Below are 12,976 nucleotides of genomic sequence, written 5' to 3'. Positions count from 1 at the left end.
TCAATGTTGACTCTGGATTAACATTAGGGGTTATCGCTGTTTGGGGTTCGGCTTTCCCCAGCTAACGTAAAGTAGAGCTGAATACAAGGAAATCCCTTTATCACCTGATACTCAATCTCCAGAGAGGCATCTTTCTTCATGGTCTGGTAGAAACACTCTTTCCGACCAGCGGGTAGAGTGAACGTGAAGTCGCTGTCCAAAGACTGAGAGAAGAACGCTAGTACCACAAACCTGTCCGAGACTAGAGCAACGAACACGGACAGGACACACAAAAATACCCGGACTACCTCCATAGCCAAGCCCGCGTGCCTAAAAGTCCAACCGAGCCAAAACCGTAATACAGTAGTTGACCAATAAGTGAGCGGCGAAGAAACGAGTTACGTTCGCCCGAACTTCACTTCTGAAATGTTCTCACTTCTGTTCTCACGGCTGTCGAGAGCTCAGGCCCCCGCCGGTTTAAAACGACAACACATTCCGAGTTATTACTTCAGAAAGGTCGGGTCAATTCAGTGGTCTTTTTTAAAGTTACACTCATTTCTGTATCGCATTCATTATTCTATATACGTAGATACAATTAAAAAAAAATACAGGCAAATTTTAGGGTTCTTTTCGAACTGCACGTTGGGATATGTAGTTATTGTTTTCCATGTGGGCAAACAAACCCCTTATTAGACATTCTCTGGGCAAACAGAAGATCAGAAAGTGTATTCAGAAATTAAAATAAAACCTTTGTGTTTTTAACAAAAGTGTTATTTGCCAATACAATTTACACATTTGCATTATATAAACGTATGAATATGTGTTTTGGCGGTTCAAGGTTATTTCTATTCCAGAAATGCCAGTTGAATGATTTGAATTCTTTAATTTTAATCGCCTGTGGATTTCTTGTGGAAAATGGGGCTTCTTAAAGGGTCTCCCCTATTAAAAAAAATATATGTGATACATGCATTACACAGATATAATAATACGAATGTGCTTTAATAACGAATGGTTGTTTTTGCAATAGCCTACCTGTTTAGTATGCTTCTAAGATGCATTTTTATACTGAAGATGTTGAGCAATGAGGAACAAAGTACATAATGTTCACATTCCTAACCACACGCCTCATGAAAACTTCGACATATATCGCCATTACGAAAACAAAGGTATCAACATTAGCCATTTACATTGAAACGTTTGACATAAGACGATTGAGCAATAACTTTGAATATTGCGTGCTTTAGTAATATGCTTATCATGATATAGGTGACGCGTCGTGCTCCACAGTCACCAACTCATCCTAGGTCCAGTAGGCGGGGAATTGTCAAAAACGGTATTGCCACGTCTCCAATGATTGGTTGAAAAATCCACAGCTCTTATTTGGTTGGTCAGACGTGGAGCAAGGGTTGAATTTACCAACAGCCAGCTACCCTGAACGCCAGTAGCTGTTAATGCCGAAAAAGAGGCGGACGACGGGTCTGGTCTGCAAGATGAAAATTAGCACACCTCAAGTGTAGAGTTTAACCACAGAAGACAGTCGTTTGCGCATTTGTAATTGTCAAGGGCCTTCCAGCAAACAAAAGCTTGTATTCAGTTTATTGTTTAGCCGTCAAAGATTAGAAACAACCCCAAAAAGCGAGCGAGGATGTTGGTCCCCGCGGGAAGATAATGAAGAGGCTGCGCGTTTTGTTGGTGTGCCTCATTGTAGCTCTCCTGTGCTGGTAAGCTAAACCTGACATCTTCTCCAGTCACATCGTTAATGACATGTCAGACAAATGACAGTCGTAACAATAGATAAACCACGTTTCGTGATAAATACACTGCCTGTCACGTCGTTTTTCATGATGTCTTTTGCCGCAATATATCCGTCGGTCATCAATTTCCAGTGACATGAATCCTGCCTGCTACACAGCTAACATTATCAGCTAGCTAGTTACAGTGTGTGATGTGTGATGTTTTTTGACTTGTAACTAAAAAAGAGCAGTTTTTGCATGATTTAGTCGGTATTTAACACTTAACTGGTGGATAAAGTTTTTTAGTTTTTTTAGTTGGTTAGTAGGTTAGCTAGCCAGCTGTTGAATAGCAGCATAGCTAGCTAACATAAACCAGTGAGCATGGGCTGTGAAAGAAAACGTTGAAAACTCGTCTGGTGGGGTAAGGTCAATGTTGACTAAGGAATACTTAGAAATACTTAAAGTGTGTGTGTGTGTGTGTGTGTGTGTGTGTGTGTCTTTGGGAGGAAGGTAACTTGACGCAAAATGCTTTGCTGCAGGAAAAAGGCAAATACTTGGGTACCTGTAACGATACACCTATAACGTAGCTAAATCTCCCTCACAAAAACCGAGAACCTGGCCAAGATATTTATTACAACCAATAGGTACTACAGTCACAATAAATTACTCGATGGGGGAACAAACTTCGAGGTAACTTAGGTAAATATAGTCGGTACAATGTGTTGCTCTGGTGTAGAAGTACACTGTAAGTCAAAAGTAGGTTAAACAGTGGAGTAGCATATTAAGTTGTTGGGGTCCTTCTGGAAGTCATTTTGGTGTATATCGCGGAATATTGCAATATGTTTAAAATCGCAATAATATCGGATCGTGATGATATGGTTATGTGAGGCCTCTGATGATTCCCACCCCTACATTGCCCTGGGGGGGGATGGTTAATGTTTGTGCTGTATGTTTAGACAACAGTCTAGTAACAGCACACCTTTCCTAGGTGATCTATAGGATGAGGCGGTCTATAGGGGCTTCAGCGTTTCCTCTTATGCCACATGAGGAATTCCTAACTCACGGTTTCAGTTCTTGAGCAATCTTTTGTGTGAACCCCTGTTCACACAAATATTTTTGGCTATAACAAAATTTCCAGGCTAATGGAGTTTATAAAATATACCATCTCACCACACAAGCGTGTGTTGTGAATAAGCAAAGGATTAAAAATATTTTATGATTGTGTGCTCCTCTGTTTGAACGGTGTCCTTTAATTTGCTCAAAGGCAATGCGAGAACTATGAAATCAAATCCACATCATCAGCTAGACGGATGTCTAAAGATTGTTCAGTTAGTTTCGGCAACCGATTTGAACACAGAATGAGTCCGTTTATAATTATATGGATAAGCAGTGACATAAAGAAAAGCAAGAATTTCTTTGCATTTGTCCAAAGAATGCAACATTGCATTGTTGGCCTAACTAATAAACAACTAAAACATATAATCACTGGTAATTAAAATGGAATAACTTTATGTGGGTAGTCCAACAAGTGTAAATACATGTCAAAGAATACATATTATACTATAGTACAGATGTAACATATCCATTACTACATTAAACAATGTAAATACATTTTACTTTACAATATGCTGTGTGTAATTCCTCTCCAGAGTGCATGCTCTGAGGTGACTTCCGGTAGATTAACATAATTCATGAATTGGTTTAATCTCAGAGGCACAAAGCAGGTAAACAATACGCAGGGTTTGTGAAATGGGATTAACAGTCCAGCTAACATGCCACCTATATCCAGATTGTTGACTCGGGAGCAACAAACCTTTGTGTGGTCTGCTGACTCTTGTTTTTCTTTACTATCCTGGTAATTTATTTGTGATAAGTATTCACCATTACTCTTCCTGACAATGTGTAGGGTTAGATTACTTAACTTGGGAGACATACTCATTTTAGTCATAATGGTTGAGGGGCTCTACACATGAACTCAGCGTTGAGAACATTGTTTGTATACACAGAGTTTACTAAAATCAAAAGTTTTAACAACTCACTTTAGCTGTTTTCCCGGTCGACGACCATCTAGCCAGTCAAAAACAGTCAGTCACCGAATGTAACGTAAAAGGGAGGAGAACAAAGATAGAAAGCTCCTAAAGCTTAGTTCCATATAAATGCACGGGTAATTTGTTGTATCGGCCTTGTAGTTGAAAAAGGAGCCTCATATAAGAATGACATTTCCTTAGATGGAGTCAGTTCATTCGCAACACTTTTTGCCTGGGAAAATGGCGGATAGCGTCAACAACAACAGCTAAAGTGAGTTGTTAAAACCTTCCGTTTTAGTTAACTCTGTGTACACAAACAGTGTTCTTCATGCTGAGATCATGTGTAGAGCCCCTGGTGATACTTGGAGCAAAGTTTCATGTTGTGTTGAGCCTTCTTAGTGTTTTAAAAATAGTGATTTTGATAGTAGTGCCCCTAGCTCTCCCATTCAAAAGGCCATTTGACCAAAAAAACGAGAATACGGTGTATCTTAAAAGTGCTGCTTTCTTCTTAATTATGCTTTTAGACTAAAGTTTGACTCAGGGACATTCACAAAAAGACCCTAGGTTGCATTTTGGCGAGAGTTACACTATCAGTGTGAGGTCACTTCTTTGGTTTTAATGTTTTCAGGAAATGATAATCTAATACCTGTGTGTTAACAGTGGTTCTATAGTGGTAACACACGGTGTAATGATGATATCCGTTTCGTTTACACTGATGGTCCCTGATCATTATAGTCTAAAACCAGATTTTTTTCCTCCTTCCTGTTTCCTCATAGCATCAGAAAAGATTTAAAAATGCATATCTTATTAAGCATAAGCCTTATATAATGTCATCAATTAGTAAAACTCTTTCCAGTACACACGCTTGGTTTAGTTCCTTCATAGAATTCATGTTTTGCAAAAGAGATGCAAATTGGTTCTAAATAAGTCTAAATATTTGACTAAAATGAAGAATATTAACTTACATAATCCTCTTCTGTTTGTAACCCTTGTACCAATTTTTTCTTCTTCTGAGGAATGATCACATTCCCATAGATTAGATTATTTCAAGACAGTTCCGGTATTGTTCGGATAAGATTTAGTGTACATTTTTATCTTTTATAGCTGGCAAACAAAGTAGAAAGAAACCATGAGAATGTACAAAAAAAAACCCATTTTAGCAGAACAGGGGTGAGCTCTCTGTGAAACAGGGATTCTGACTGAGGGATTAACACATTTGTAGTTAGTCATTTAAATTCAAGACATTTCTAAGGGAATATTGAATTATTGATTTAATTTCAAATGAGACAGCTTTTCCTAGTAACGGCTGTATTTGATCACAGCCTTTTATGTTAGGTGATTGCTCGCTGCACTTTTTCTCTTTCCCACAAACTAATGACCATGCAATCACACGCGCAGAATTCATTACTGATGCAAACCCTTTTTTAGCGTGCCACTGTTGGTCCTCACTCCTCTGTGCCAGCTCTCACACATCCCAGTGTGAACAGAGGAGCAGGGAATGCAGTCCTTGCAGTTACCCAAAGGTTTCCAAGGCAGCAGCAATTTTAGGCGGCGAGGGGCTCTGTAACGGGAGGCTGGTGGCAAAAAGCTTTGGGGAGGCATCAATCTGTTGTTGTGATCCACCTGCTGTTTTAAATAACGTTATGCAGATTCCATGCTTGTATTTGTTATGTGTGAAGCCTGGTTTTCTGTATATAACTGTGAGATTGCTGTAGCTGCTCAGATCTGTATGCTGTAGTGCTCAGAAAGACAACCTATTCTGTGTGTGTCGTGCTGCCATAGTCAGCAACTGTGGGGTCTTACGGTGCTGGTTTAGGCAGTTGACAACATCAGTGGAGAAACCATGCATGGGTACTTGCGTTTGTGTTAGGGTGCACATTTCCAGGCAGTTTGATTGTCTGTAATGATAGCTTACCACATACATATTTTCTCCCCATTAAGATTACAACCTTAGTGCCTAGACGTTGGCTGAGTGTGGTTTGTTAGCACTCCTCCCTGTAGTAACACATTGTTGGACTTTCTGTCACACAGTTGGCATCTTTCTGTTTCTTTGGTATTCTGTAAAACTATCAAAGAAGACAATTGAATTGGTTGTGACCATTGCATTTGTACAGGAGCATGCTCGAGAGAAATATCCCAGCTGCATGTTGTCGTCATCTCATTCTGTCCCCGTGTCATAGGCTCCTTCATTTCTCAGACATTTGAAGGTTATTGTTATTATGTAACATGATTAGCACTCATAACATAACTCTGCAACCAACTGGCCAACTGGCCAACTGGCGACTTTATATTATATTATATTCTATTAAGCATAACAACACTTGCAAAGCATTACAAGTCTCCAGGACACCTGCAGGTTAAATGAAGTTGTCCGCCCAGGGCTGTTGAATTTTAAATGTACTGACTCACCTGATTATTGTATAATGTATTGTTTGCGCTGTAGATCAGTCTTGTGTGTAATTAATTGACATTGATGCTGTTAAAATTGCTCTGGGGTGTGTTTTTACCTGTGCCCTAGGGGTGTGGGGTGCTGAATATTTAGACAACAGTCCAGTAACAGCACACCTTTCCTAGGTCATCCATAGGATGAGGCGGTCTATAGGGGCTTCAGCGCTTCCTCTGCTGCCATATGAGGGTTTCCTTACTCACGGCTTCAGTTCTTGAGCAATCTTTTGTGTGAACCTCTGTTTTGCAGCACAAATATTTTTGGCTATAACAAAATGTCCACAGTGAGTTAGCAGGCTAATGGAGTTTATAATATATAGCATCATGTAAATTCCCCCTCACCACACAAACGTGTGTCTTTAACAAGGATTAAAAATATTTCATGACTGTGTGCTCCTCTGTGAGAACGATATCTTTTAAAACTTGCTGAAAGACAATGTGAGAGCAAAGAAACCAGGCATAGCTACAGGACACTCTAGTTTTTCTTTAAAGATTACTTTGGGGCGTTTTAGGCCTATAGATATATATATCTATCTATCTATATTTCTATCAGCTGAAGACATGAGAGGGGGGAAATGACTTGAGGCAAAGGGTTGCATGGCAGAGTCAAACCTTCGGCTGCTGCGTAGAGGACTTCTATATGTGGGCGCCTGCTCTATCAGGTGAGGTACCTAGGCGCCCAGAACCCTCTTGTTTAAAGAACTCTGAGTTCTGACCTCTTTGTAAAAGGTCCTCATTTGGGGCCAATTGTTGCATAAGTAGATCCACCTCTAGTGGCCCACGTGTGCAAGTGGCCATGGAGACTGTTGTCACTGGTGTCTTTCCTGCCAGTAGACACTCACCAGCACCTGCACTGGGTACTGAAAGAACATGACCGGAACAGAGAGAGGCTCGGTGTGTGTTATTGGCTGTGAAAAGGGGAGGGGTGTTGGAACTTGGAGGTACAATAGAAAGTAACAAAGCCTGCCTTTGGATCACCTTCTAGCATCATTTCATCCAGCTGCCTTTTTAAAACTTGTGTGGTTCTTTTGATACGGTGTGGCTGCTTTGATTCTTGCTGTTCTGGTATTGTCCTGTTTGATACTTTCTAAATGAATCTAATCCAAGGGTGAACGACTATCTCAAATATGAAGGTCTATATCTCTGGTATTTTCCTGGTGTTCACCCATTTTTAGCTATTTTACCTATTTTGTTGTTATTGTCTATTTTGTAGATAACGGCCTGTTTGCCACATTCTGACTTCATGGTTGTTTTTATTGTGGTGACAGTTTTTAAAATTGATTCTTTATCTTAATACTTTATGCATAAGCACCCACATACTGTACTGTCACGCCATGCAAGTCTCGGCATGTGGATCTGGGACACGCAGATGCACAGATAAGACATACATGATTACGAGACAAGACTGGAGCAAATATTAGTGTAATGGAAACCCATTGTTTTATCCTGGAGTATAAATGATCTCATTACAGAAAAGAATAAATGAACCCACACTTGAAAACACTGTGAAGAGTTTGAGGTGTGGGCCTGTTCTATTTTGTTATTAAGGGTTTATCTGGTTGGCTGCGGCCCTTTGCTGTGCGTCGTCCACCATCTCTCTCCCTCTTTCCTGTCTATCCACTGTTTCTAATAAAGCAAAAAGCCCCCAAAAATCTTAAAAAAGAAAGCAGATTATGACAGAATCACCTAGTCAATTTCACGTCTCAGGCTTTTTTTTTTTAAATTGTATATCTGTGTTTTTTAAACTTTTTATTTGCAGACAAAACGAGCAATTTTATGATATCACTTTCAGTTTTAGTTTACCAAAAAAATGCACAAAAGTAGTTGGTTGCAATGAAATCCTCTAGATAAGACGACTTCCCTTTGTCTGACTGAGAGACCGGGTCCAATCAGCTGCCAGTGGGTGCGTTACACTTCTGATTAAAAATGTAGTGATAAAACCTTTCCTTTCACCCCCAGTTGGCTGGCCTATGACTGGAGGCTCAGTAACTGAGTCCGTCTTTCTGTTGTTGCAGAGGTTAGCGCTGCAGGATGGCAACCCTAGTTATGTGCAAGGAGACAGAGTTGGACTGGCACCCCAGAGCACCCTATTGTTCCTGCCCACTGTCCATGGAGACTGTAAAGCACACTGAGCTCTCTTGCCTGCTGGCCTTCCTGTCTCCCAGCTGCATGGCTCTCTGCATGTTAATGTTTTACACTGGCAGCTTTTGATAACATGAGAAATGTGAAAAAGTAGTCATAGTGAGCCAAACACCTGAGGTGGATCCAGCGTGAGGTGAAATGAGTACACCAGAGGTAGCCGAGGCGAACGCAAGGCAGTAGGGCCGGGCAATCGGAGCAATATAAAATCCAGATTGCAAAGAAATGTTCGTAGATAACAGTAATGAAAATAAGATGCTTGGTAGTGACTGAGTATGGTTTGTGTGGTGCGTTCTTATCACAATCCAGTCAGATTGCACTTTATATAAGGTTTTTAAGTTAGCCTGCAGTTTGTTTGGACTTCTGACAACTGTGGTACACGGAGTCATTGATTGGTTGAAAAAAAAAAAAAACAAGTAAACACAAAGTATACTAACTAACCCTCCCGTTGTCCTCGGGTCAAATTTGACCCCTTTAAAAAATTTCTATATCTGAAATATGGGTTTCTTTTCAACCGAATTACCACAAAAAATGGATTGGATTCCATACAACGCTCTATGCAAATCCAATTGATCACTTTCATTCCTGACTAAACTCACCTGTACGTTCCTCTGATCCTATTAGTCAAAATAATTCATAAATTCTGCTTTTTTAACTCAAATTTCGGGTATAATTCCATATAAATGAGGGTTGTTGACCATGAATTCCAAAACGTACTGTAAAACTAGTGGTAGTAAGGTGGTGTTAGTGAAAACTAAAAAAAACAAAAGTCTGAAAAAGGGACAAAATGTCAATTGTTTTGTCCATTTTTGACCCAGGAGGTCAACACGAGGGTTAAATGCTTCTACTCATTAATGAGTAGAATAAGTAACAACTGGGTTACTGACTGAAAAAACCGATATTTGCTTTGACAGAGTAAAGTCTGAATGACGAGAGTTATGACTGGAGAATAGTGTAAAACAGAGACGCCTGGTCTGTCTCTGAAGGCCGTTTGGTGGTTGTGTGGAGGCGGTGGCCTGATGTTTATACGGGTGTGGGTGGTGGGTGATAGAGCGAGCGAGGAGAAGTGATAGAGTGATGGCGATTTAGCTCCGGAGCGAGTACCAGCTCTAGCGTCATAGTGAGAGAAACAAAGTGTTCTCCCCTGTTCTTTCTGACCACTGTGGTAAAATCTGTATCAGGAAAAGTTAACCTCCTCCTTAATTTCATGTTGTTTGTAGAGAAGGAGAACCAGGAAATGAGCCGGGGGAAATGTAAGGCTACCAAGCCACGGCCAAGCGATGTGCGTCGCTGTGACGTGTTGTTAAATTTTTCGACAGGTACACGTCAGGCTAGAGTCCAGGGGGGGTCTGCGGGGTACGCCATCGATTCCACACACAACCATAAAACGGCCTTTAGGTGTCTTGTTTTTTTTACCTCAAATACAAACAAAATGCAGATGTAAAAAGGATGAAGGATCCTGTTTCAGTTTTGTGCTAGTCCACATTGTCTATACTTCCTTAACTTAGAAAATAATTCAGTAGGATCTCCCAAGGTAAATCTGGGTAATCTTGCAACTGTCTGTTCAAAGTGCTTTCACTGCTCATCAACATATGTTTGCCTTGTAGATTTTGTGTCATAAACTTGAAGATGAAGTGAATAGTTAAAAAGCTCCAAGCCCCAAAACAGTACCGTTTAGCAAAAAGACTGAATTCAAATACTCTTTTCTTTATAATGTGTACTTTATTTTCTGGCAGCAGGAACTTCTTTGCAGGATCCTGTTGCTCACGTGTTTTTCTGGGAAAAGGTAGGCCTGCAGTGAGAGTTGATTGCGGGCCAGTAGCCTGAGGCTCTGTCAGTGGTTAGAAAGAAAATGCCACTGCTGTACTAGTGAATAGTACTCTGAGGGTGGAGATTCCCATTAAAGGTGGAAATTTGCGTCAGAACAAATAATGGTGTTACTGCGTGTGTTTGCCTGTGTGAGAAGAGTTGATTGATTTGATTAAATGATTAAACTTTTTTTTTGTTTTGTTTTGAAACTTTTGTGGTTCTAAAACTAAACCTATTTGGGAGCATATTTGAGCTATGAAACCGTGCAAGTGGTTTACCATGTTTTTATTTGCATATTATGAGTATAAAACCATTTAAGGCATGAAATTCATCTGAAGTTGTTAAAGCATTTCAAGATATCTGATAGCTGGATGCTGTATATAATATATAATATAATAATCGTGAGTTTTGAATAGTTACACTAAAATCAGGGGTTGTTTTGATTTTTTTCTGCCTGTCAAAGGCACTGTTTTCCTGGGCTGTTGAAAATGCTCTGGTTTCTTCTCTCCCCCTCCCCCCCTCTGCTTCATTGCTTTTTATGCTTACTTGTACTGCGTGTGGTGGTCTCCTGTTTTTTCTTTTGTTGAAGGTTAGTCTAGATTGCAGCATGTATGGGAACTTTTACATTGGGCCTTTTTTTTTATTGTTTTTTTTTTTTTTTTTTTTTTTTTTTTTTTTCTTTTTTTAACCGTCCGGGTGAAGGCAATGTACAGAAAATACCCTGCCCATTGTTGACACACAGGGCTTAAGAACATTGTGTACTGAAGCTGTTAATGGGACGTTTTGCTTACGCTTGCATAGAAAGACATACCAATACCATCACATATACTTTCCTCACGCCGCTTGCTGAATACAATATATATCTTATTTCACAGGCCAAAATAAACAGATTTGGAATGGACATCAGACTCAAACTGGTACAGTAATATACAGTAGGCTTGATTTTAATTTGCTAAACATGTAAGCGCTACTGTAGAGTGTAAAGTATCCAGTGTTTTTTATTTTTATATTTTTTTTTAAGGTTTCCTTGCTCTAGGAGACGAGTGTTTGCATTGGAGTATGTCTGGTCAATGTAAATGATTCACCCCGCTGCTGTAGCACATGGGTACATTGTGTACTGTGGTGAATGTCTGATGAGTTTTTGTTCTCTTGCCGTGCCTGACGAGGCATACATACTGAATAAGCATGCACGCGTCTTGTTGTATCCACACCCACCCATGCTAACCCCCACCACCAAAGTGGCTTTTCCTATCAAATAACATTATATCACATGACTGCATCCTTTCGTCCCATTGTCCTGATGTCAGATTCCCAAGCCTCTTTGATCCCCGTCTGACTGGGACTGCTGCGATGCTTCAGTGTCACAGCTTCACCACGGGTCTTTTGTCTAGCTCGGTATCTGAGAAGAGATGCGTGTTTGAATTTTACTACTGATAAATATACAGGCACTTACCAGATAGGTATGGATATAATAAGACAAACATATTAGATTCCACGTCTTTTATGAGTTCTCTTTCTCTATTTAAGCCAGATGATATAATTACTTAACTGTATAAACTTGACAAACTTAACTTAAACAAATGTAAAATACATGCTTGACACATTTATACCATAACACATTATTTGGGTTGGTTGTGTTTGCATTTACAGGACTGTTGTTTCATGGTGTCTCTGCTCGGACCCTCTCAGCCAGTCATGTCTCAAGGTGTTCATTTATACTTTTAGCAGTGAAGATAACGTATGTACCTGACTAGCACCAAGTCAGGTACATACGTTATCTTCACTCTTGTGTTATTGAGGTTTAAATGATGCAACAAAAGCTGTTGCATCAATAATTTAGTGGTCAACACACAGATTTAACTGTTCAGTTTTGGTTCTGGCTGCAGGCGAGTTGGGTGAACGTAACCCTACAGAAGCAGCAGTCTTTCGGTGCTTCAGGCTAGCTTCCAAATAGAGGTGGGTCTGTTCATTCACATTACGCCCTAGAAAACACCTCCTGTGTACATTTTGAAGCTTAACATGCGTCACAGAGCCAGAGTAGTCAAAGAAGGATTCTTATAGATTAGGGAGACAAACAAGCTTTTACAAATAGTCTAAACTACTGTGGATTATAAGTGTATGTGACCTCTCATTATATTAGATGAACTCAAGCGTGTTATCAAAGTCATTATTTGGCTTTAAGAAGAAACCGGATGAAGTGGTGTCATTCTGCCAGGAACTGCTAGGCCTGTGACAGTTGGTTATGACTGCGTCATCATGGCATCATCCATTTTAACAGGAATAATACAAAAGCGACCAATCAAGTTTCCGTTGAACTGAAAGTGTGACATGTGTTTGTAGGCACTTGGCTGTTCCTAAGGATGTTTTCACTAGGGGTGTGCAAAAGAAATCAATTCACATTTATGAATCAATTCAAGCTCTACAGATTCATAATCAAATCATAGAATTCCAAAAATCAATGCATTTTTTTTTGTTTAGTTTTTTCCTTTTGTAATGGCATTTATACTATTATACTATTACATGGGAAAAGTAACTACATGTGCTGAATCGTTTGTTTGATTGAGAATTGTTCTTGAATCTAATATCAATATTGAATCGTGACATTTTCTGAATCGTGCACCCCTAGTTTTCACACCTATAGTTTAATTGCTTTGAACTGGATCCACTCGTTTCTCGCAAAGAAAAGAATGACCCAGTGAGTCGAACATGTACCATGTAATGGAAAAACTCCATTAGAAGGAATAAAGTAGATGGCGAATGCCTCTGTTTATCCAACACGGCAAGTCAGCACGGTCCCCATTCACCAGATGGTGACACACACACACACACACACACACACACACA

General features: G+C 39.9%; 2 protein-coding genes and 1 long non-coding RNA gene across 9 annotated transcripts in view; 2 read left to right on the top strand and 1 right to left on the bottom strand.

Moving 5' to 3' along the window:
- tmed5 (transmembrane p24 trafficking protein 5) overlaps positions 1–451 on the bottom strand; it is a 3,471-nt gene extending 3,020 nt beyond the window's left edge. The window contains exon 1 of the mRNA XM_032524859.1: positions 105–451. Within this exon, the coding sequence (XP_032380750.1) occupies positions 105–293 (189 nt within the window). The 5' untranslated portion in view covers positions 294–451. The remainder of the gene's footprint in view (positions 1–104) is intronic.
- Positions 452–1,401: 950 nt separating this feature from the next.
- Positions 1,402–12,976, top strand: part of suco (SUN domain containing ossification factor) — a 49,707-nt gene continuing 38,132 nt past the window's right edge. For 6 of the 7 annotated variants that reach the window (XR_004333311.1, XR_004333312.1, XM_032524852.1 and 3 more), the window contains exon 1: positions 1,403–1,700. Coding sequence is in view for 5 of the 7 variants with exons in the window: in XM_032524852.1 (XP_032380743.1) it covers positions 1,648–1,700 (53 nt within the window). In the remaining 2 variants the exon portion in view is untranslated. Of the gene's footprint in view, positions 1,701–12,976 lie in introns of all 7 variants that reach the window. The other variant, XM_032524853.1, reaches the window with a different exon arrangement.
- Positions 4,329–12,976, top strand: part of LOC116694935 (uncharacterized) — a 15,536-nt gene continuing 6,888 nt past the window's right edge. The window contains exon 1 of the long non-coding RNA XR_004333314.1: positions 4,329–4,339. This is a non-coding gene — a long non-coding RNA (uncharacterized LOC116694935). The remainder of the gene's footprint in view (positions 4,340–12,976) is intronic.

The sequence above is a fragment of the Etheostoma spectabile genome, chromosome 9 (assembly GCF_008692095.1).
Source record: "Etheostoma spectabile isolate EspeVRDwgs_2016 chromosome 9, UIUC_Espe_1.0, whole genome shotgun sequence".
NCBI lineage: Eukaryota > Metazoa > Chordata > Actinopteri > Perciformes > Percidae > Etheostoma > Etheostoma spectabile.
Note: the sequence above shows the minus strand (reverse complement) of the source record. Positions and strands in the feature narration are given on the sequence as shown.